Source organism: Panthera pardus, unplaced genomic scaffold (genome assembly GCF_024362965.1).
Source record: "Panthera pardus isolate Hobbes unplaced genomic scaffold, ASM2436296v1 HiC_scaffold_8, whole genome shotgun sequence".
Taxonomy (NCBI): Eukaryota; Metazoa; Chordata; class Mammalia; order Carnivora; family Felidae; genus Panthera; species Panthera pardus.
The window spans coordinates 18,882,172-18,907,441 of NW_026527013.1; the positions used below are offsets into that span (position 1 = coordinate 18,882,172).

Below are 25,270 nucleotides of genomic sequence, written 5' to 3' on the forward strand. Positions count from 1 at the left end.
CATCACTCTCTCTTGACCAGCTACATCCATACACAGAAGACAGCATCACTGGGGTGATGTGACACACTCAGGTGGTAGCCAAAGAATACCAGCCATCTTTCCCCAAGCTTGGGCCCTACTTCCCCATGTGTCAGGACTCTAGAGAGGTCTTGAGTGTTTGTAATGCCAGGACCAGTCATGCACCTTCACCCTGCTCACCACCCCCTTACCTCTCAGAGGTTTCAAGGGACAGGCTGGCTTTCTCTTCCTTGTGGTCACTGCCACTGCCTGACCGGTGCAGGCTCCGGCGGGAGTGTTTGCGCCGAGGTTGCTCCCGCTCTGGTGTGTCATCCTGCTCCACAGTCTCACTTTCCACATAAGGGTAGGCCACCAAGTTGATGTAACCATCACTGTCTCCCTCAAAACAGACAGACACCACGCCTGTTGAAAAAAAGGCAGCCAGTCAACAAATGTCTACACAGGCTGGGTCTATGCAGCACAGACTGCTGGCACTTGCCGTCTCACAGCACATCACCTGCCATGAACCAACTGAAGATCAATGTAGGAACAATGACCAACAGACCTCTTTCCAGAAGACAGCTGACCACTCACCCCAACTCTAAGTCTGCTACTTAACCTCTGATCGGGGGTTAATCTCTGTTTATTTCCCACTCTCCTCTGCAGCCCTCTGATTTTCAACGACTGACTCCTGTACCATTCAAAAGAACTGTGTTCACTGGAGACACCCGCACCTAACATGATTTAACCCTCTACTTATACAACTGCTCTGTGATACTGCCATTCCCTGTGTCATTTTCTTGCTCTGTTTCTCTCTGCCTGGCAGAGTCACGTAGAGACAAGACTTCTTCCAGCAAAACAGTCCCAAAAAGAAGTCTTCTGCCCACACTAAGCATCAGGCGATTCTAACCTCACCAGACAGAACTTCTGCCTCACCAAACCACCAGCATTCCTAAGTTGACACCTTTCTACTCTCCGTGCTGTACTCAGGCAAAACAGCTTACCGCGCCCATTTTTTACCCAACAGGTTATCCGTTATTTCTTCGGAATCGTTAACAAAGGATTTAAAACACAATACCTAGAAACCTAACCCAAGGAGATGAAAACAAAAAACAAAAAACAAAAAAACAAAGTCCAGGCTGCCCTTTGTCTAACTTCCACATCTAACCTTCTGTCACTACATGTCTCCTTTACACTCCGGTGTACAAAATTGGCTCCATAATCTGAACAAAAATGAGAAGCATTTATGAGTAAGTCAATATAAGACTAAGAATATCCCTTCTCTTTGGTCCATTTCATCCTCATTCCCTAGGCCCTTTTAGAAAAAATTCCTTAAACTTGAAATTCTTTTTTCATACTTCCCACTATACTGCTCAAATGTATGCCACACGTCCATGGGCCTTGCATCTGTACCCTGGCTTGCTTTCATAGATGGCTACCTCTCCTGCAGGTTTTCACCTTTGTAACTTCTTGTCTCCACTAGAACCTCAACTGTTCCAGCTTGAATGCTCTCTGGTCTGCCAATCTTCTCTGTCTCCTGGGCTCCCCTTGTGCTCTGACCTAAAGTGTCCTCCAGGCCTGCCACACAGCTGTCACGCTGACCAGGGTGAGGGTTGAGGGTCATTCCTTCTATGGTCCTCTACTTCTCCCACTCTTGGTTTACTCCTTAGAGTGGAAGATGTCTTCAAAGTAGCTTTCTAAGAAAGGGCGTTCAGGTCAATTTTGAGTCCTTTGCAGGATTTTATTCTGCTCTTACACTTGACTGACTGAAGACAAAATTCTATGTTGTCTGCAAATAAAGAGTTTTACTTCTTCCTTTCCAATTGGAATGCCTTTTTATTATTTCTATCTTGCCTAACCACACTGGCCAGAACCTCCAGGAAAATGTCAACTAGAAGTGGAGAGCATGAACATCCTTGTCTTATTCCTGATCTTGTGGGGCAAGGCAACTGTTTTGTCATTATGATGCTGGCTAGAGGTTTTTCATAGATGCCCTCAGGTTAAAGAACTATCCTTCTATTCCCAGTTTGCTGCTGTTGTTGTTTTATCAAGAACAGATGTTGGATATTGTTGAATGCTTTTTCTGCATCTGCTAAGATATAGATGGTTTTTCTTTTTTTAGATTATTAATATGACGAATTCCATTTAACCTTTGAATGTTAAACCTACCCTGTATTACTCAGATAAACCTTACCTGGTTATGATGCAGTGTGCTTTTAATACACTGTTCTAGTCAATCGACTAAAATTGTATTCAAATTTTTTACATCTAGGTTGGTGAGGGGCATTTATTTTCTCATAGTGGTCTTGCTGAATGAGTTGGGACATACTCTCTAATTTTTTTTGGAAGAGTTTCTGTAGAACTACTATTTCTTAAATGTTTGGTAGAATTCACCGTGAAGCTGTGTGGGCCTGGAGTTTTCTCTGCTAGAATGTGTTGAACTCCAATTTCAATTTATTTGATAGGGCTATTCAGAGTCCCCATTTCTTCATGAAAATTTTCATAGTTTGTTATCTTTCAAGAAATTACCTCTTTCATCTAAGTTGTAGAATTTATTGGGATAAAGTTTCTCAAAATATTCTTTTATCTTTAAGTATCAGTAGACCCTAGTGAAGACACATATATCATTTCTGATATTGGACATTTATGTCATCTCCTTTTCCTGACCAGTCTGGCTAGAGATGTTGTTCTCAAAGAATCAGCCTTTTGTCTTTGGTTTTCATTTATTTTCTTAATTTGGTCTTTGGTTTTCATTTATTTTTTAATTTTTGCTCATTTTCATACTGAACTATCTTTTCCATACTGATTCACATTAATTTAGATATAGATCTATATTCTGGAAACTAATCCTTGGTCAGTTATACATGTGGTAAATATCTTTACTCCTTTTCTCTAAAGGTGAATTTTAATAAACATAAGTTTTAAATTTTATATAGTCAAATATATCATTTGATCTTTTACGATTAGCTCTTTTCTGTCTTGAAGGCTGATCTAAAGCTATACTGGAAACCTTTCATTCTCTTCAGGTACATACTTTTGAGTACCCTGACAGACCACTGGCAGACACAGAGCATCATACCTGATACAGGGAGATATGGCTATGCTGTGGATAGGGCAGGAAGAAGTTCTACAAATAGTAGATGAAACTTGCCAATTAAGCGAATCCTGCAATCTACTACTAGTTTAAGAAGAAAATATTTTTGATCCTGACATTATTTTTTACATCAGTACTCACACCTAGGTAGAATGCAGATGGGCACATGAAAAATCAATGGTCTGATATAAGCCCCAATTTTCTTGGCAATTGTAAGACTAATTTCAACAGACACTAAGGATTACATTTGGTGGAGGTTTTGGTATTTTTAAAAAATATATTTTTAGAAATTATAGTAAAAAAAATACGTAACATAAATTTATCATTGTAACCATTTTTTCCTAAATGTTTTATTTTTGAGAGAGAGAGACAGAACATGAGTGGGGGAAGGGCAGAGAGCGAGGGGAAACAGAATCTGAAGCAGGAGCCAGGCTCTGAGCTGCCAGCACAGAGCCCGACGCAGGGCTCGAACCCACAAACCGTGAGATCATGACCTAAGCAGAAGTTGGATGCTTATCTGACTGAGCCACCCAGGTACCCCTCATTTTAACCATTTTTAAACATGCAATTCAGTGGCATTAAGTGCATTCACAATGTTGTCTACCATTATCATTATCTAAATCCCGAACTTTCTCATCACTTCAAACAATTCTATACCCATTAAATAATAACTCCCCCTCTCCTCCTCACCCAAACCCAGGTAACCTCTAATCCACTTTGTCTCTTTACACACTTGCCTATTGTAGATATTCTATATAGGTGGAATCATGTAATTTCTGTCCTTTTGTGTCTGGCTTATTTCACTTAGCATAATGTTTCCAAGATTCATCCATGTTGTAGCATGTATCAGAACTTCATTTCTTTCTAAATCTGAATACTATTCCATTGTGAATATATATCCCAATTTGTTTGATACACTTATCTGCTGACACATGGGTTGTGAATATTGTGAATAATACTTCTGTGAATATTAGCTTTATGAGCATCAGTTTGAGTCCCTGCTTTTAGTTCTTTTGGGTACACACCCAGGAGTGGAACTGCTAATCATATGGTAATTCTGTTTAACTTTTTGAGGAACTACCAAACTGTTTTCTGTAGTGGTTGCACCATTTGACATTCTTACTGGCAGTGTTCTATTTCTCCACATTCTTGCCAACCCTTTCCTTTTTCTTGTTTTTAATTATTATAGCCATCCTAGTGTGCACGAATGGTATCTGATTTGTGGTTCTGATTTGCATTTTTAAAAATTTTATTTATTTTGAGAGAGCGCACGCAAGTGGGGAAGGGGCAGAGAGGGAGAGAGAGCGAACCCCAAGCAGGCTCTTCACCACCAGTGCAGAGCCTGATGCAGAGCTCAAACTCACTAACTCACAAAGTCACTAATCATGACCTGAGCTGAAGTCAGATGCTTAATTGACTGAGCCACCTGGGTGCCACCAATCTGCATTATCTTAATGACTAATGACATTGATGTGTTGTTGGCCATTTGTGTATCTTTTTCTGGAGAAATGTGTATCCAAGTCCATCGTGCCATTTTGAATCCAATGGTTTGCTATTGTTTTTTTTTTAAGTTTATTTATTTTGAAAGCGAGTGCATGAGAGCCAGCAGGGGAGGGGGAGGAGGAAGAGAGAGAGAGATAGAGAGAGATAGAGAAAGGGAAAGAGAAAGGAGAGAGAGAGAGAGAGAGAGAGAGAGAGAGAGAGAGAGAGAGAATCTCAAGCAGGCTCTACATTGTCAGTGCAGAACGTGACACAGGGCTGGAACCCACGAACTATGAGATTATGACCTGAGCCAAAAACAAGAGTTGGACACTTAACTGACTGAGCCACCTTGGAACCCTGCTACTGTTTTCAAAACAGAACCAGAAGAATATTACATTTGAAGGAATATTCTAGGACTACAAAACAAGAGAGAAACCAGAATCAAACACATTGCTGTCTCTAAGTGGCTAAGCACAGTTGCAAATGCTTTATATGCAGCTTCAGCCACCAACTCGTCCACACTCAACACATCCATGGCCAAACCTTCTGCTATAAATATGCCAAAATGAGATAGAGAACTATAAGCCCTGTTAGCTCAGAGTCCTTCTGATGCTAAGGGAAAAAAAAAAAAAAAAAAAAAAAAAAAAAAATCTTAAAAGGGAGTCAAATCCTGGCTCCAGAGAAATGTTTTCTAAATCACAACCGACAGAACTGGGACAAGTTCAAACCTCCAGGTGGCTCCCAGGAAAGGACTGTCAGTAGTGGTTCAGTTTTTCCCCAACTTTTCTCAGACTGGGGAACAGAAGTCTTTAAAAGCCATAGCAAATCATTAGTATCTATTTTCTTTTCTCGGGCTGCATTTTCACTAGGTAAAATAAATATACTTTCTCAAATACACAATTAAACCAAAAATTGATCCTTTCTTATTAAGTCAAATGAAGCCCAATTTATCGAAAGAAAATTGAAGATATTATTGGTCCAATTAATATATATCAAAACCCAACAGTACAGGGTTTGGTTTTTTTTGAAATACATTTAATATTATAGAAAGTTACCAAAAATATAGAATTCCCATATACTCAGCTTCCTCATGAGGCCAGTGTATCAGGTAAAGCCCTATCACAAAGTGACACATCTCTCCTTCTCTGGTTGCAGACCATGTGCAGGAAGACTCTCTGACCCAACTCTTCAAGCTCTTGAATCCCATCAAGGTATTTTAAAATGTCTGTCTGAACTGAAAAGCTATGGTTAATGGTCACACCAAGATGACTGACATGTCAGATGTGGACTTGGATGTAACCAACACAATCCAAGCTGATGAGCCAACTGCTTTACTAACCAATGCATTGGACTTAAATTCCATGCTTGGAAAGGATTATGGAGCACTGAAAGACAAGGGCACTGAAAGATCATGATTAACACAAACCCCACCTCCCCCCACCCCCCTTGTGCTGTACTGCAGGGTCCTGTTCACTGTTCTCATGCATGCTGCAGTCAACAGCGAGCCCAATGTCTTCTCGAGTGCTTTGGCAAGCACACCAAAAAAACCAGCCCCTCATGAATATCACCTGGGGTTTATTCTAATTGGGAAGAATGTGCTGAAGATTAAAATGCAGTTCAGTATCCAAACGATGTGTCCCATCAAAGGAGAAAGAAACATTGCACATTTTTTGTTTGGCCAGAAGCATAATGCTATAAATTTAACCCTTGTAAAAACCTGGGTAGATAATAGCTATTTTTCAGCTAAAAGAAGGAAGCAGTAAAGAAGAAGCCACTATATGGGGGTACCTGGGTGGTTCAGTCGGTCAAAATCCAACTTTTGATTTTGGCTCAGGTCATGATCTCACAGTGGTGAGATCAAGCCTCATGTCAGGCTCTGTGCTGAGCATAGAGCCTGCTTGAGACTCTCTCTCCCTCTCTCTCTGCTCCTCCCCTGCTCACATGTGCACACCCTCTTTCTCAAAAATAAATAAATAAATGAACATTTTTTAGAAAGAAGAAGCCGCCACTATGTTCCACTCCATGAAGGCTACTCTTGGGAAGAGCCCCTGGCTTGCTGGGAATGAACTCGCTTCAGCAGATGTTGTGCTGTGGTCTGTGTTCCAGCAGATGGAAGGCTGCAATATGATGGTGCCAGCCAACATGCAGAGATGGATAAGGGCCTGTGAAAACCTGGCCCCTTTTAACACTGCCCCCAAGCTCCTTAAGTGAATTTCACTAATTGATTTTAGATTTTAAGAACAGTGCTGTTTCATGCATATTGTTGATAAACTGACTTATTCTAAAATCATCAATACTGTCTTCATTTAAGCCAGTTGTTGAGCATCAGTAAGAGCATATTAAAAAAATTTGTTAAAAATGAAATCATAATTTATAATTATCAAAACCAAGAAATGAACACTGACATAATAATATTAAGTAATCTGTATACTTTATTTGAATGTTGGCAGTTTTCCCACTTATATTCTTTTTCTGGTTCAGGATTTCACTTCACATTGCATTTAGTCCTCCTCAGTCTCCCCCAATCTGATATAGTTTCTGTCTTTCTCTTTCATGACTTTGACACTTTTGAAGAATACTAACAGTTATTTTGTAGCATGTCCCTAAATTTGGATTTGCATTACATTTTCTCATGATTAGATTGATATCACTCACTTTAGGCAACAGAAATGATCTTGTGTCCTCCTCAGTTCTTATGTCAGAAGGTACAGGTCTTGTTACTGGTGATTTAACTTTGATCACTTGGTTAATAAGGTGAAGTCTGCCAGGTTTCTCCTTTGTAAAGTTATTATTTTTCCTATTGTAATTAATGAATATCCTATAGGGAGATACTTTGAGACTTTCTAAATATTCTGTTTCTTATAGTATGTTAGCCCACTCATTTTAGAATCAATCATGGTTCTTGCCAGGGACAATTATTACTGTGTTGTGTGTCTAATGGTGACTTCTGTTTCCATCATTCCTTCTGTATCTTTTAATTAAAAGGAATTACAATTCTATAAGGAAGAAATGTCCCTTTTCACCCATTTATCTATCAGTATGGAGTTAGGGATATTTTATTTCTCATATTCTAGATTTGGCCACTGGGATTCCCTGATATCGGCTCTTGTGTGCTTGTAACATACACTCCCATCATTTTTGACTATTTCTTTACTTTTAGTTACCAGGGGATGCTCCAGGCTCATCTTTTATTTTCCTGCCCCAATTCAGAAACCAATCATTTCTCCAGGGAGTTCTGCTTCCCTTTACTGTAGGAATGGTATTTAGAAGGACCAAGATCTTGGCCCTACGATTGCTACTGGAGTATCATTGTTTTTAGGCCCTTTCAGCAGACAGATCTGGGAAATACATGTATAAATACTAACCCACACATACACATATATCTCTTTATTGCCAGGAACACAGGTGTTTTTAAAATTCAACCAAGCTAAGGAAAAATGCCAGTAATATTCTGTGTTTTGGTAAGTTTCAAGAGGGATTTTTATGTATTTAGTATTACCAGCGGCAGTCATCAGGGGTTACCACATATAGTACCAAATATGAAGTTCTAGGCTTCTATATCCTTATGCAAAACTTTCCCATTAGTCAATCCATTAGTCAAGTATTTATTAAGCATCTACTAGATGCCAGGCCCTGTAACAGTTTGGCAGTTCTTCAAAAAGTTAAACAGAATTACCATATGACCCAGCAGGTTCCACTCCTAGGTATGTACCCAAAAGAAATGAAAGCAGAGACTCAAACAGATGCTTATAAGCTAATATTAACAAAAGCATTATTCACAATAGTCCAAAGTGGGAACAACCCAAGTGTCCGTCAACAGATAAGTGGATAAACAAAATGTGATATATATTCACAATGGGTATACAGCCATAAAAGGACATGAAGTTCTGATACATGCTACAACATGGGTGAGTCTTGGAAACATTATGCTAAGTGAAATAAACCAGACACAAAAGGACAAAAAATTACATGATTCCACTTCTATGAAATATCTACAATAGGCAAATGTGTAAAGAGACAAAGTAGACTAGAGGTTACCTGGGTTTGGTGAGGTGGAAAGGGAGAGTTATTATTTAATGGATACAGAGTGGTTGTTTGAGGTGATGAGAAAGTTATGGAAGTAATGATAATGGTAGACAACATTGTGAATGTACTTAATGCCACTGAATTGTACATTTAAAAATGGTTAAATTTTATGTTATGTATATTTTGCCACAATAAAAAAAATTATGGATTTTTTTAAACCATTTTTTAACCATTAGTAACATTTTTAAATTTTTTTTTTTTTAATATTTATTTATCATTTTTGAGAGACAGAGACAGAGTGTGAGTTGGGGATGGGCAGAGAGGGAAACACAGAATCCAAAGCAGGCTCTGGGTTCCGAGCTGTCAGCACAGAGACCTATGTGGGGCACAAACCCACGAACAATGAAATCACGACCTGAGCCAAAGCCAGACGCCCAACCGACTGAGCCACCAAGGAGCCCCTGAATTGATTTTTCTAAACTGAGGATCTCTTGGGGAGCCTGGGTGGCTCAGTCAGTTGAGAACCAACTTCGGCTGATGTCATGATCTTGCAGTTCATGGGTTTGAGCCCCGCCTCAGGCTCTGTGCTGACAGCTCAGAGCCTGGAGACTACTTTGGATTCTTGTCTCCCACTCTCTCTGCCTCTTCCCAACTCACGCACGTGCGCTCTCTCTCTCAAAAAATTAAACATTAAAAAAATTTTTTAAATAAAATAAATTGAGGATCCCTTAAGTAAATAATGACGTAAACATGACTAAATTCATAACAGCTTTGGGAAATTAAAAAGTAGAATACAAGGAGCACCTGGGTGGCTCAGTCGGCTAAGCATCCAACTTCAACTCAGGTCATGATCTCGCAGTTTGCGAGTTCAAGCCCTGTATCAGGCTCTGTGCTGATAGCTCAGAGCCTGGATGCTTCAGATTCTGTGTCTCCCTCCCTCTCTGCCCCTCCCCTGCTCATGCTCTCTCTCTCTCTCTCAAAAATAAATAAACATTATAAAAATTTTTTTTAAAAAGTAGAACACAAAAATATAACTTATCCATAGTGGGCAATGAAAATGTATAAACAGAGTAACAAAAATCAAATTTTAAAATAAAGTGACTTAATTCTGGTATATATTCATGGGGTTCTATTCTATAAAGTTAATTTACATTTTCAAACACTATTTTTCCTTCAAAAGTTAGGACTTTCAGACCTTCTCAATCCTTCTGTAAACTTCTTATCATCAATTCATTCCCCCAGCACAGACAAAGGCTCCACACAGCCTCCTTGCCAGCTGTCTCACTGCCTTGGCCTGGAAAGCATCCAACTCTTCCTCCTCCGGAACCAGAGAAGTACTGCCCCTCTCCTAGAGCATTCCCGCAAACAGGGGAAACCACCTTGCTAAGAGCATGCTCTTCACCAACAGTATTTAATACTGTGAATTCTTCCAGGTTTACCTATTGGTGAATTCAGATTTTCAAGATCTCAAGACTGTGCTGGTGCTTTCAGTCTCAAATTTTGCTTAACAAAGTGATTTAGTTTGAGACAAAAGAGACCTACAATCATATCACCTGGCCCACAACACAAGGAAAACTGAGCTGAAAACCTGCAAAAGCCCAAGGCTACTGCTCTCTCCAAACTGGCCAGTGACTGACCTTTGTATTCAGGGGTGAACTCCTTCATTTCGGGAGGGAGGGACTCATAGAACCGCTGCTCCCGGGAGATGAGAGGCTTGCACACAGTGTGGTCGTCGTAGCGCATCATGCTGCTGTGTCCGCCCACCTGGTGGATGAAGGGCTCCAGGAGGACTCCCCGGTCTCCGGCCCGACTTGCATTCTTGCCATACTGCCCCACTTCCATGGTTTGACAAACACACATTGCGTTGGGGGCCAGCTGCACACTGAGGGCAGAGGATGCAGCACATGGGCCACAAAAGGACAGCTAGGCAGAAGATCCTGGCGAACTGAAAGCCAACAGTCAGAGTCTGTTCAGCTTATTCTTCTTTCCTAACAGAAAGGAGAGAGGAAAAGAGGGAATCAAAACACCCGGCAAGCTACAATTTTCCTACAGTTCAAAGAATATCTGCTCTATGAAAAGAATGGGATTCTGGGGGCACCTGGCTGGCTCAGTCAGTTGAGCATGTGACTTGATCTCGGGGTTATGAGTTTGAGCCCCACATTGGTCATAGACATTACTTTAAAAAAATAAAAAATAAAAATACAAAAAAAAAAAAAAAAAAAAAAAGGGATTGTTTTGTTTCCTGCTATATATTCCCCCAAGCATGTACAACGCCGCCTGGTGCATGAGAGACAGGTGGTAAGTTTTTCTGAATGATACAGCTTTGGTCTCCTCTATCCATTTTTTTTATGCACAGAAGCCCACATTCTCTTCCCTTCCTAGCTGTCATATACCCTCCATGTTCCCTATAGGATTTGATTTTAGAGCTGCAGTATGTTAACAGCCGTCAGAAAGGCAACTCTCCCTGCTTATTCCACATTCAAAGATAAGTGTTCAGGGAAAAAAACAGAAGGTAACACAAATTCATTGTGTTCAGACTTCTCACCATATCCAGTAATGGTAATGGTCTCGGGTCTCTCACTGACTCAAGGAAGGGTTTTTGTCTGGGAAATCAGGTCACACTTTCCAACTTTTCTGTTGAAGATGCCAAGGAGCAGCCAGGGAAAGTCATCCCTTGCTGAGTTGTAGAATCATAAAAAGGGTTTGCTTTTCCCAAAGAAATTCAGGCTTCTGATTTCTTCTACTTTAAATCTGTGGCCATCAATTTATAGCCATGTCTGGCACCACAGAGCTTGCCTTTCTGTCTGACTACACCAACCAGTGGGACAAGGAAAGGCCCTTTGTACTTAAATACCTACCCTGTAATGTCAATTTTCTCTCAAGAAAGTTAAAGTAATGGGCAACTTCCCTAGTACTGAATATATTTTGTGATTAGGAATGTAGCAGGCAAGACTACATCTGAAAGATCAAGACGAAAGAAGAAAAATTAAGTATTTGTGAAAGCAGGAATATGGCTTTACCTGCAAGAGATGAAATATTTTCTTCTGAACCTCATAACTTATGGGCATAATAGTCTACTGAAGAAAACTGCTGCAAAACTGCAGAAGTTCTTTTTTTTTTTTTAAATGTTTATTTTTGAGAGAGAAAGAGTGCTAGCGGGGGAGGTACAGAGAGAGAGGGGGACAGAGGATTCGAAGTGGGCTCTGTGCTGACAGCAGAGAGCCCAACGCAGAGCTGGAACTCACAAATCATGAGACCACGACCTGAGCCGAAGTGGGGCGCTCAACCAAATGAACCACCCAGGCACCCCTGCAAAAGTTTCTGAATTCAAAGCTGCCCACAAGCTCTATTTCACAGCTATCAATAAAAATAAATGATTTTCCATTCCCCTAACTGATCAGTACCACTTCAATAAACACACACTTTTTTGCTTAGCTATCCACTTTCCATTCCTCCCTACCCCATGGAGTTTTCCCCAGACTCCATTCTCCCAAACAGGAGTTGGGTGCACACCTCTATGGCTCCTAAGGTACCTGTGCCAACTATCTCAGCCATACATCACTGTACCTTCATCTACTTGTCTGTCACCACCACCAAACCATTCCCTTGTATCTCTAACTAGGGTCCAAAGCAGTACCTGACACACAGGAAATGCTCAAAGACAGGTTTGTTGGAATGAATGGATTCCAGGAAGATGGCTGCAGGGAGTAAAAGCACCAAATGAAAACAGGAGTCACACAGTGGTAGTGTTAAGTGGAGAAGCAGCTTGAAGGGCCTCTTCTCGAGGCTCCTGGAGGTGCCTACGGTGGCAGTGGACACAGCTTAGCACTGTCAATCAGCTCTTACCCTGGCTCAGTTGTTCACTGGGATTGCCCCCGCGGGGGACAGGGTACCCAGGAAGGTGCCGAACTTTCTATTCTGGGTCAGTGGGTGTCTGGGAAAGGAGAGGGATGGACAGTGCCAAATGCCCCGGAAGAGCTGGACTCAGAGATGCGTGCCCAGCTTTGCAACCCCCACAGGACAGAGAAGCACAAGTCCAACCTCCAGTCAGATCTAGACTTTTGATATTTTGTTTCCACATGATAGACACATAAAATTATAGTACTGTTTTTGTGTTTCAAATATTTTCTTAGAAGTAAACATGTAAAACATTCCATATTTCTATGGCTTTGTTTGGCATTTCTTTTTAAATAAACCTAGAACCTAAAAAACTAAAGTGCCCAGAACTCTCTAGCCCTCGCTTACAAAGTGTGGAGCTGTGGGCGAATCCCTTAACTGCAAATTTCCTCATCTCTAGTTTGAAGACATGCCCACCGCTAACCCTGTGGGATATTCTGATGCAGGTGAAGGGGCCTGGGCTAGCCCTGCCTACTTCTAGCCTTGGAAGTACTAGAAAGAGAAACAGCTCAGACTAAAAACAATCAGAGGTTGCTCCTGAAGTCTGGTGTCCACGAAGGCCCACTGTGAAAACCATGGAATGAGAACGCTGTAGATGATGACGTCTTTCTCCACTATTTCCTCACTAACAGAATCCCAATCAGGTAGTCCAACTTCACGGGAATGTGAAACTGCATTCTAGTTAAGGGAGAATCTTGAACAGCAGTACTTCCTTCTGATCCTAAGAGACGGCTGATTTAGGAAAAGGGCATGTAACTTGTCTTCTAACCACGAAACATGAGGGGAAGTTGGCCAGGGGTCCTCTGGGAAAAGTTACCTTGCTCTGAAAGAACAAGAAGATGTCCCTTCACTTCCTCAAGATATTGTTCTGTCTAGATGTGTATCTGAGACTACTGAAGCCAAGACACCTGGTGACCCTAAAAGATACTAGCCTAAAGACAAGGCCAACATGTTGAGCATGCAGCACAGAAGAATAGAAATCAGGGTCACTGATGTTGTCACTAAAGTACTGGATATCTTGTTATGTAACAAAAATAAATTTCCCTTTATGCTTTTAGCCAATCTCATTAGGGTTTTCTGCTACTTGTAGTCAAAACCATCCTAGATGAAGGGACCAAAAAAAAAACCATCAAAATCCCCAGATCTCCAGGTAATACACTTTGCACATTAAAGAAGTGTCTTCTGGGGGCGCCTGGGTGGCTTCAGTCAGTTAAGCATCTGACTTCGGCTCAGGTCATGATCTCATGGTCCTTGAGTTCAAGCCCCACGTCGGGCTCTGTGCTGACAGCTTGGAGCCTGGAGCCTGCTTCTGACTCTGTGTCTCCCTCTCTGTGACCCTCCCCCATTCATGCTCTGTCTCTCTCTGTCTCAAAATAAATAAACATTTAAAAAATTTAAAAAAAAAATAAAAATAAAGAAGTGTCTTCTGATAAGGAAACTTCCAACAACTGAAGAACAAGCCCTTCAGTGATGACAAAGGACAATCTTCTCAAGCTCCAAAAGGAAAAATGTAGCTTTATAATCTTTAAACTGTCAGGGGCGCCTGGGTGGCTCAGTTGGTTGAGTGTCTGACTTCGGCTCAGGTCATGATCTCTCAGGTCTGTGGGTTTGAGCCCCGCGTCAGGTTCTGTGCTGACAGCTCGGAGCCTGGAGCCTGCTTTGGATTCTGTGTCTCCCTCTCTCTCTCTCTGCCCCTCCCCAACTCATGCTTGCTCTCTCTCTCTCTGTCAAAAACAAAATAAACATTTTATAATCTTTAAACTGTCCCCAAAGGCAGACAATCTGAATTATGTCTGGTCTATTAGGGCTGGCACCAAAATATTAAAAGAGAATCTGCCAAACACAAAATTCATTCTCTCATAAGGAGTAAGGAATCTGCCCAAATAACCAAAATTAGCTTAGAACAGGCAAACCATAAAAGAAATTTATACTCCTGCCACATCAGGACCTTAATTGATCATTATTTTTCACAAACACATCTAAATACAATGGAGCCAATAAATCCTATTTTTCAGAGTGTAATTAATCCTCAAAGATTTTCCAGGGCATCTTCTGCAAAATCAATGATCTGATTTCAAGTAGTTTATGCCATTCAAAGTGTCAACAGCTTCTGTCTTTTCTAGACTTAAATAAGGAACTACTAGCATGAAGAAAAATGTGTAAATTCCTTAAAAGCTACACAGTATCTGGGGCGCCTGGGTGGCTCACTCAGTTAAGCATCTGACTCAATTTTGGCTCAGGTCATGATCTCATGATCAAGTTCCATGTCAGGCTCTGTCCCGACAATGCGGAGCCTGCTTGGTATTCTCTCCCCCCCCCCGCCCCTCCCCTGCTTGTGCTCTCTCTCTCAATATAAATAAATAAACATTAAAAAAATAATAATAAAGGAAAAAATAAAAGCTGCAAAATATCAAAAACATGTCATGGGGCGCCTGTGTGGTTCAGTCGGTTAAATGTCCGACTTCCATTCAGGTCATGATCTCACAGTTTGTGAGTTCAAGCCCCACACTGGGTTCTCTGCTATCAGCATGGAGCCTGCTTTGGATGCGCTCTCGCTCTCTCTCTCTCTCTCTCTCTCTCTCTGTCTCTCTCTCTCTCTCCATCCCCAACTGCCTCACTCTCTCCCTTAAAGGTAAACATTAAAAAAAATTACTAAAAAAAAAAGTCATAAAGCCCAAATCAGGGTTTCATTGTCCTGGGTTAAACTAACAACAACCAACAAAAAACAAAAACAAAAAAACAAAAAAAACAAAAACAAAAAAAACAAAAAAACACCCATCAGTATATGTGTTGTTTTTTTTTGTTCTGTAAACAACTCCAAAGGTTTCCCTGGGGGAAACTATATATGATATGCTTTTTCCCATATGGCAACACATGGAGGTTCTCTATTTGGTTTATAATACAACAGTGTTTCCTATGCACCTGATCTGAAATTAATATCGTTCAAGTATACAATGCACAAAAAAATTGGGGGCTATGACAATGGGAACAGAATGACTATGACTATATCATATATCATATCATATCATATATCATGTGAGAGAGACCGCACGCACACACATGTGAACACAGGAGAGGGGCAGAGGGAGAGAGAGAATTTTAAGCAGGTTCCATGCTCAGCATGGAGCCTGACACAGGGCTTGATCCCATGATCATTACCTAAGGTGAAATCAAGAGCTGGATGCTCAATCAACTAAGCCACCCAGGTGCCCCAGAATGATTTACAAAATGTTAATTCCAGTGGTTAATATACAGTGTTATATTAGTTTCAGGTGTCCAATACAGTGATTCAACAATTCCATACATTATTCAGTGTTCACTGTGGTGTTAACTTTTTTTTTAAGTTTATTTATTTTGAGAGAGAGAGCATGCGCATGCTAGTGGGGGGCATGGGGGGAGGGGGGAGGGGGGAGGGGGGAGGGAGGGAGGGAGAGAAAGAAAATATGCCGAGCAAGCTGTGCACTGTCAGCGCAGAGCTCAATGTGGGGCTCAAACCCATGAACCTGAGATCATGACCTGAGCTGAAGTCAGATGCTTAACCAACTAAGCCACCAAGGCGCCCCATGATAAGTGTATATTCTTAATCCCCTTCACCTATTTCACCCATTTCCCCTCTGGTAAACATCTGTTTGTTCTCTACAGTTAAAAGTGCTTTTTGGTTTGTCCCTTTTTGTTGGTGTTCATTTTATTTATTTTTTATTATTTTTTAATGTTTATTTCTTTTTGAGAGACAGAGAAAGCGTGAGCAGGGGAGGGACAGAGAGAGAGGGAGACACAGAATCTGAAGCAGGCTCCCGGCTATGAGCCATCAGCAGAGCCCGACACAAGGCTCCAACTCACAAACCATGAGATCACAACCTGAGCTGAAGTTGGATGCTAAATTGACTGAGCCACCCCCAGGTGCCCTGAGTTTGTTCGTTTTATGTATTAAATTCCACGTATGAGTAAAATCATACAGTATTTGTCTTCCTCTGACTGGCTTATTTCACATAGCATTATACTCTCCAGATCCATCCATGGTGTTGCAAATGGCAAGATTTCATTCTTGTTTATGACTCAATAATATTCCATTGTGTATATATACCACATCTTTATTTTTTCTCTTTTCCTTCTTTATTTTTTTTAAATATATGAAATTTATTGTCAAATTGGTTTCCATACAACACCCAGTGCTCATCCCAAAAGATGCCCTCTTCAATACCCATCACCCACCCTCCCCGCACTCCCACCCCCCATCAGCCCTCAGTTTGTTCTCATTTTTTAAGAGTCTCTTATGCTTTGGCTCTCTCCCACTCTAACCTCTTTTTTTTTCCTTCCCCTCCCCCATGGGTTCCTGTTAAGTTTCTCAGGATCCACATAAGAGTGAAAACTTATGTATATACCACATCTTTATTCCTTCATTTATCAATGGACACTTGGGCTGCTTCCATAATTTGGTGTTGTAAATATGCTGCAATAAACATAGGGGTGCACGTATCTCTTCGAATTAGTGTTTTCATATTCTTTGGGTAAATACCTATGGAATGATCTTTAGATTGAAACTAATAAAAAATATTAAAAAAAAAAAAAGAACAACTAGGGGCATCCGGCTGGCTCATTCAGTGGAGCATAGGACTACTGATCTAGGGGTTGTGAGTTCAAGCCCCACACTGGGTGTAGAGATTGCCTAAAAAAAATAAAATCTTTTAAAAATTAAAATTAAAAAAAGAACAACTAGATAATCCCTTCCTTGCAAATGTCACAGAACTCATTTAGGAGGAGAAAAAGTTTAGATATAATAATCTGAACATTATAAAGACCTCACAGGTCTATCCACTGAAATACATTAGGATTTGCAATCTTTTTTTTTTTCCTTTAAGTCACTATGCTTTGTAATTAACACAGATCAAAGAAAGATACTCTCCCTTAGCACCAAAAATATTCTCTGATCCTGGGGCGCCTGGGTGGCTCAGTTAAGCGTCTGACTTTGGCTCAGGTCATGAGCTCGAAGTTCACGAGTTTGAAGCCCACATTGGGATCTCTGCTGTCAGTGCAGAGACTGCTTGGGATCCTCTGTCTCCCTTGCTCTCTGCCCTTCCTCCGCTCACATGCATGCACTCGAGCTCTCTTTCTCTCTCTCAAAAATAAACAAAAAAAAAATTCTTCAATCTCTTAAGCACAACTACAATTTCTCATCCTGTGGTTTCTACATAAGACTTGTCCACTCGCAGGGCACCTGGCAACTCTTGATCCTGAGGTTGTGAGTTCAAGCCCTGTACTGGGCATGAAACCTACTTAAACAAACAAACAAACAAATAAATAAAAGACTTATCCACTCTTCTCATGAGGAATTAAGGGCTCATTACACAGTTATACTTGTTTCAGACAAGAGCTACAAAGCAGACAGAATCTTCCCTTCCTGTGGAACTTCTGAAGCATGTAAATACTGTAAGAACAACAGGAACAGAAAGGAACCTAACAGTCTAAAACTGTGCCAAGAGACTAGTAAGAAAAAAGGAAAAGGCTGGAGCCATTTCTTGCAATCACTGCTAAGCTAAACAAGGAAGAATAAACAGCAAAAAAACAATCAAGAACAAGTAGTTCAGGGGTGCCTAGGTGGCTCAGTTAGTTGATTGTTCAACTGTTGATTTCGGCTCAAGTCATGATCTCACAGTTGTGAGATCTAACACCACATCGGGCTCCATGCTGGGCATGGAACCTACTTGAGACTCACTCTCTCTTACTCTCTCTCTCTCTCTCTCAAAACAAATAAATAAACTTTAATAATAAAAAAAATTTTAAATAAAAATAAGGAAGTAAATAAAAAACAAGAATAAAAATAAAAAGAACCAAGTTGTTCAAAGTTCCTCAAGTTTCTGGGAGAGAGATACTTATAAAGACAATATTTTCAAACCCTTTGGCAAGAATGGTCCCAAATGAGCCTACCTTTGAGTACCTGGACAGCAGTCCGATCACCAGCAGCCTCTACTGAGCACTAACATATCTGAAACTCCATTCACAACATAGACAGAACCTCCTCTTCCCCAGTGGTGCATTTGTCACCTGGAAAATATCTGAAGGAAAGTGATGCCTAGGTTTATCCTCCACCCCACTCCAGAATTAACTACAGTCAGAGGCTTCTAGTACATCCCATTACAGTCTCAGTCCTTCTGTAGGTCATGACCTGACTGCAACGCCCAGTCAAGTAGTACCCTGGACACTCCTACCCCCAGCTATCACTGTCAAAGCCTTCTGTAGCTTTTTCCACAACACCATTGCCTTCAGCATCTTCAGCCTCATCAGCCCTCAGAGCTATTCAGTTGCCAATGCCATCAAGAGGATCATAGTCACCACGACATTCTGATCACGCAATGCAACATGGTCACTAGCACTAACATTCTGGGCATAATGACAGCCATTCTGAGGATCTTCCTGCATAATAAGAGCAAGTAACCAAGTATGATGCAAACCAGTAAGATAGGAAGTACCTACCTTCTCCCTGTCATGACTTAAGAACCTGAGTAATCAGTATTATCAGAACACACCAAAGCAAGGCTGATGGAAAATAAACAGTTTCTAAAAAAACAAAACAAAGCAAAACACACACCAAAGAAACCCCTCACTACTTCCAAATATCATCACACTGGAATCTGGGGAGAGGGAAGAGACACAAACAGTCTATAGCAGAAATCATGATCAGTGTTTTAAGCTCTGCTTCCCGAGTACCTGTTCTTTTTGATGAGACTTCACCCTTTCTGTGATGATTTGCTAGGATATTTGGTAAAGAAATCTTGTTTTTGAGAAGGAGCTTGTACTTTTTTTCTATTGAATAGTTTATAGCACTATGTATATTGGATTGAAAATTATTTTACTTTTAAATGTTTAAAAATAAGAAAATTCCCACAGCAGAAGCCTGACACATTTCAGTATTTAGTAGTAAAGCTCCTTTCTAACAAAGACAATCTTGAAAAATGGAAACTAATCAGGATTATCTAATATGGATGCATTAGAGTAGACAAGACCACTGTGTGTTTATTACCAGGTCTGTTTTTATTGGGTTGTTTCCATTAGAGTCTGAATCAGGTCCTAAGGGAAAGGGAAAAAGTATACCACAAAGCTAGGCTTTGGTTTGCCAAAACAGACAGTTGGGACAAGATTAAGTTCTGGGTTTGGCAAAATCTTTGTGACTGAAATTATATGACCCAGTAGATAATGCTTATGCCCAAAATACAAGGTGTGACTTGGATTCTTTTTGTCTTATCATAAAACAAAACTGGGCCCCAACCCAAGGACCACTGGGACTTGACTTGTGGGGTTGCCCGCGATAGGTCCATGTCCTTCAACACCAACACCAGCCATGGGAGCAGAGCAGAGGTGCAATACTTGTAGAGAGGGAGCAGCAGGTGTTCTTCACAAATGTGGATGCTGGACTAAGAGAGGCTAAAGTAACTGCAATTCTCTCCATATATTTTTAGTGACTGATGTTCAGAGAGGAAATAATGTAGTTCGAATCAGTTATTTTAGATCACTGGAAGTTTATATTAAAATGGTTAAAATTTTGTCAGTTTATGAATGGACTGCTCCCCAAGAGGTCAAGGGGTTCCACTGCTCTACCTATGAGTTTGTGTACCACCAGGTACTGTGCACCAGTCTATTTGTTTGTCCTTCATTTGCTTTAAGACACTTTGGTTTCTGGGAATGCAAGCTGGTGCAGCAACTTTGGAAAACAGTATGGAGGTTCCTCAAAAAACTAAAAATAGAACTACCCTACGACCCAACAATTGCACTACTAGGCATTTATCCACGGGATACAGATGTGCTGTTTGAAGGGACACATGCACCCCCATGTTTATAGCAGCACTATCAACAATAGCCAAAGTATGGAAAGAGCCCAAATGTCCATCGATGGATGAATGGATAAAGAAGATGTGGTATATATATACAATGGAGTATTACTTGGCAATCAAAAAGAATGAAATCTTGCCATTTACAACTACGTGGATGGAACTGGAGGGTATTATGCTTAAGTGAAATCAGTCAGAGAAAGACAAAAATCATATGACTTCACTCATATGAGGACTTTAAGAGATAAAACAGATGAACATAAGGGAAGGGAAACAAAAATAATATAAAAACAGGGAGGGGGACAAAACAGAAAAGACTCTTGAATATGGAGAACAAACAGAGGGTTACTGGAGGGGTTGTGGGAGGGGGATGGGCTAAATGAGTAAGGGGCACTAAGGAATCTACTCCTGAAATCACTGTTGCACTGTATGCTAACTAATTTGGATGTAAATTTTAAAAAATAAAAAAATTAAATTAAAAAAATTTTAAAGACACTTTGGTTTCACATTTTACTGCATAAAATATGAAGGATCATATTCTTCTTTTAATGTTTATTCATTTTTGAGAGAGAGAGTGCATGTGTAAGCAGGGGAGGGGCAGCAAGAGAGGAGGACAGAGGATCCCAAGCAGGCTCTGCACTGACAGCAGAGAGCCCAATCTGGAGCTCAAACTCACAAACCACATGATCATGACCTGAGCCGAAGTTGGACACTTAACCAACTGAGCCACCCAGGCACCCTGGGAAGGAGGATATTCTTTTATTTATTTTTAAAATTTTTGTAATGTTTATTTATTTTTAAGATTAAGAGAGAGACAGAGCATGAGCGAGGAAGAGGCAAAGAGAGAAAGAGACACAGAATCTGAAGCAGGCTCTAGGCTGTGAGCTATCAGCACAGAGCCCAACACAGGGCCTGAACCCACAGACTGTGAGATCATGATCTGAGCCGAAGTCGGACGCTCAACCGACTGAGCCACCCAGGCGCCCCTAAGGATATTTTTAAAAAGAACTTGCTGAGACTGACTTTTTTTTTCCACTTGTGGACAGTAACAAACGGAAATAAATGTACACTGCAAAGATACTAATTACAATAGTTAGGTCTACCTTCTGGGTATAGAAACTAACTCCTTAAACACATAATTGAACTTCAAAATTAATTACATCTCTCTTCAAGTAAAATAAATTACAAGAGTACAAGTAAATGTACTCTTCAAGTACAATAAATGCTGCTAAAATTTGTATATTATAATTATTGTTTTCCTTTAAAAAAAATTTTTTTTAACGTTTATTTTTGAGACAGAGAGAGACAGAGCATGAACGAGGGAGGATCAGAGAGAGAGGGAAACACAGAATCCGAAACAGACTCCAGGCTCTGAGCTGTCAGCATAGAGCCCGACGCGGGACTTGAACCCACGAATCGTGAGATCATGACCTGAGCCGAAGTCGGACGCTTAACCACTGAGCCACCCAGGCGCGCGTTGTTTTCCTTTTTTAAAGCAAAAGCACTGAGTGATGTGAAATGACTGTCAGATTTATTATAGTTTATAAATAAATAGGATACTTAATTTTATTAAAAAATTAAAATGGATAAACTGTGGTATATTCATTTTTTCTTAAATTTATTTATTTTGTGGGGGTGGGGGGAGGGAGTGTGTGAGCCTGCGAGCAGAAGAGGAGAGAGAGAAAAGAGAGAGAGAAAAGAGAGAGACTCCAAGCAGGCTCCACACTGTCAGCGCAGAGCCTAATGCAGGGCTTGATCTCAGGAACTGTGAGATCATGACCTGAGCAGAAACCAAGAGTCAGACACTTAACCTACTGAGCCACCCAGGAGCCCCTGTGGAATATTCATTTGATGGATTACTACATAGAAGTGAAAAAGAACCAACTACTGCCATACACAACACAGATGAATCTCACAGGTGTGATGTAGCAAGAGAAAAGTCTAGACTCTAACGAGACTATGGGGTGTGATTCTACTCCCACAAAATTCAGAATGATAATGGAGACCACAATAGTGGTTACTCTGGGAAAATACTAATTGAAAAGGGGCACAAAGATGGAAGTGACATTGTTGAATACTGTTGAGGTGAGCTCTGTACTTGGATTTGTAAACTTTACTGTATGTTAGAGGTTAATTACAAGGAAAAAAACCAACAGTGTTCCCCTGTACCAACAAAAAACAAATCAGAAAATAAAAACTGTTTAAATACATCCCATTCAAAACAGCAACCAAAACTATAAATTACTTACAAACCTTTAAAAATTATGTCAGACCAGTAATAAAGCTTTACTGAAGGACTTAAAAATTAAGAGACACAATATAAGCACCATTTCTGTTTTAAATCAACAACACAGCAACCCTAGAAAGTGGCAATGAATAAAAAGCCCTGGCCAAGAAAGAGAAATTGCGATCAGATACGGTGGTGAACAAGGTCAGGACTATTTTAAGAAGTAGTAAGACACTCTCCACAGCACAGCAGTACCTGGTCACCAAGTCCCTTAGCTGGACCAGCACATTCAAAAATGCAGATCAGCAGACATGCTAAGAAGCTTGGTTAGAATTTCAAATTCTATGGACAACATATATTTATAACTTCAGATTAAGCACTTGGGTTTGATATGTAATCTTTTTGTAAGGAGAAGCATACTTGATGCCTTCAGACTGCATAGGTGTATTTGCAGATTTCCTCAAAACTGGTTTATAAATTCAATTATTTCTACTACCTCTTCTAAAATTTGGGGTGCTTAGCTGGCTCAGTTGGTAGAGCATCCAACTCTTGGTCTTGGGGTCATTGAGTTCAAGCCCCACATTGGGCATGGAGCCTACTTTAAAAAGTAAAATTAAAAAACAAACAACAAAAAACCCTAGGGGCGGTGAGTGGCTCAGTCAGTTAAGAGTCCTCTCCCGCTTGCGTGCTCTCTCTCAGAATATAAATAAACTTAAAAAAAAAAAAAAAAAAACAACTAAATTTAAACAGATCCACTTAAGCACTAAAAGGATGATGACAAAGTATGATGCCCTTAAAAAATAGTACGAAATGTTTAGTTTTTTAAAAATTAAACTTGTGGGGCACCTGGGTGGTTTAGTCAGTTAAGTGTCTGACTTCGGCTCAGGTCATGATCTTGCGGTTTGTGGGTTTGAGCCCCATGTTGGGCTCTGCACTGAGAGCTCAGAGCCTGGAGCCTGCTTCAGATTTTGTGTCTCCCTCTCTCTCTGACCCTCCCCCACTCGTACTCTGTCTGTCTCAAAAATAAATAAACATTAAAAAAAAAATTGGGGAGGGGGGAGCGCCTGGGTGGCTCTGTTGGTTAAGCATCCGACTTCGGCTCAGGTCATGGTCTCCCGGTTCGTGAGTTCAAGCCCTGTGTCAGGCTCTGTGCTGACAGTTCAGAGTCTGGAGCCTGCTTCAGATTCTGTGTCTCCCTCTCTCTCTGACCCTCCCCTGCTTGTGCTTGTGCTCCCTCCCTCTCTCTCTCTCTCTGTTAAAAATTTAAAAAAAATTAAAACTTTAATTAAAAAACAAATTTTCTATTAAAAAAAATTAAATTAAACTTATTAAGAGGCACCTGGGTGGCTCAGTTGGTTGAGCATCTAACTCTTGATTTTGGCTAAGGTCATGATTCCATGTTTGTGAGATCAAGCCCTGGGGCTCTGTGCTGACAGCAGGGAGCCTACTTGGGATTCTCTCTCTCCCTCTCTCTGTCTGCCCCTCCCCTGCTCACACAAATGTGAGCATGCTCTCTGTCAAAATAAACAAGCAAACTTAAAAAACAATTAAACTTGTTAACTCAGGAATGCTAAGAAAAATTATGGCAATACTGTATCTTTGGTTTACTTTTACTGTCTGATGCAATCCAAGTGAAAAAATAGCAAAATCATTCTTAATTGAAAAGAACACAGTGCACTGAGAACTCACTCCAACAGAAACAAACACACAAAGCCTGGGTTACATAGCTCTGGACTTTAATTTCTAACCAATTTCAGAAATTAAAAAAAAAATTGATATGGACTGTGACAGGAAAAGATACCAAAATACCCTCAAATTCATAGACGAAAAAAACTAAAGCAGAAAACTAACATGAAAGCATATCTGTTCTCTAAAGCACATAACCAAGGGAACCTACTGTTTTCTTAAATTCAAGTCCATTCTTGCTTTTACATATGATAGTGGGCACTCATACAGATTAGGTCATTTGTGAGAGAGTGACAACAATTCTGCTTCCCCTGACCCCCTCGGGACTGTTTTAAGCACATGCTCACAAACCTCTCCTTTGAGGAGGAAGAAAACAAGGAATGTTATGAAGGTATGAAGGGCTGCCAATCTGAGCCTGCCCTACCAATCTAACCAGGGACTGGCATATCACCTAGAAACTAGAAATGTGTACAGGGGCCTGGGGCCTAGAGCAATCTGGGAGATTTGAAATAAGAAAGAAAAAAGGCTTGAAGGTATCTATTTTGTTGTTTGTCCTCAGAGAAGAGATGAATGATTGTTTAGACTTTTGGGTCCTATCCCAGGAGCAAGGGACACAGTGGCATACTCCTGAGGACACCAGGCTGAGAGCAAACAAGGAGCAAGGAGAAAAGGAAACTTGGCAGGAAGCCTAAAATGTGCCAGCCCATCAAGAAACAGCCAGAACAGAATTAATGTAGGACAAAGACAGAATCCCCTTTCCTGTTTTTACTGGATTTTAAAGATTAGAAACCCATGCTTCCTGAGATATATAGATATGTAAGTTTAGTAAAGATCCTTTTGAAAGTGTCTCAACTGTGCTAAAAAGAGGGGAAAAGGAGGTTTGAGGACAGAATTTTATGAATACAGGTCCGAAGTGGCAAAGGGGAAATCAAAATGAGAAAACACTAAAAGAAAGGGGAAAGAAAGGTGCCCCATACTTCTCACCTGAAACCCTGTCTGTTCACAATTTGTATGGGATTATTCTTTAACAAGAAATTA

General features: G+C 40.6%; 1 protein-coding gene and 1 pseudogene across 2 annotated transcripts in view; one reads left to right on the forward strand and one right to left on the reverse strand.

Moving 5' to 3' along the window:
• The window catches only part of IP6K1 (inositol hexakisphosphate kinase 1), a 60,986-nt gene that overhangs the window by 11,417 nt on the left and 24,299 nt on the right, over positions 1 to 25,270 (reverse strand). Inside the window, exons 2-3 of one of the 2 annotated variants that reach the window (XM_019416838.2) lie at positions 10,237 to 10,587; positions 210 to 420 (exon numbers count right to left, since the gene is read on the reverse strand). In XM_019416838.2, coding sequence (XP_019272383.1) covers positions 210 to 420; positions 10,237 to 10,459 — 434 coding nt within the window. In that variant the 5' untranslated portion in view covers positions 10,460 to 10,587. Of the gene's footprint in view, positions 1 to 209; positions 421 to 10,236; positions 10,588 to 25,270 lie in introns of those variants that run through there. The other variant, XM_053897149.1, reaches the window with a different exon arrangement.
• Positions 5,629 to 6,815, forward strand: LOC109247816 (aminoacyl tRNA synthase complex-interacting multifunctional protein 2-like; annotated as a pseudogene).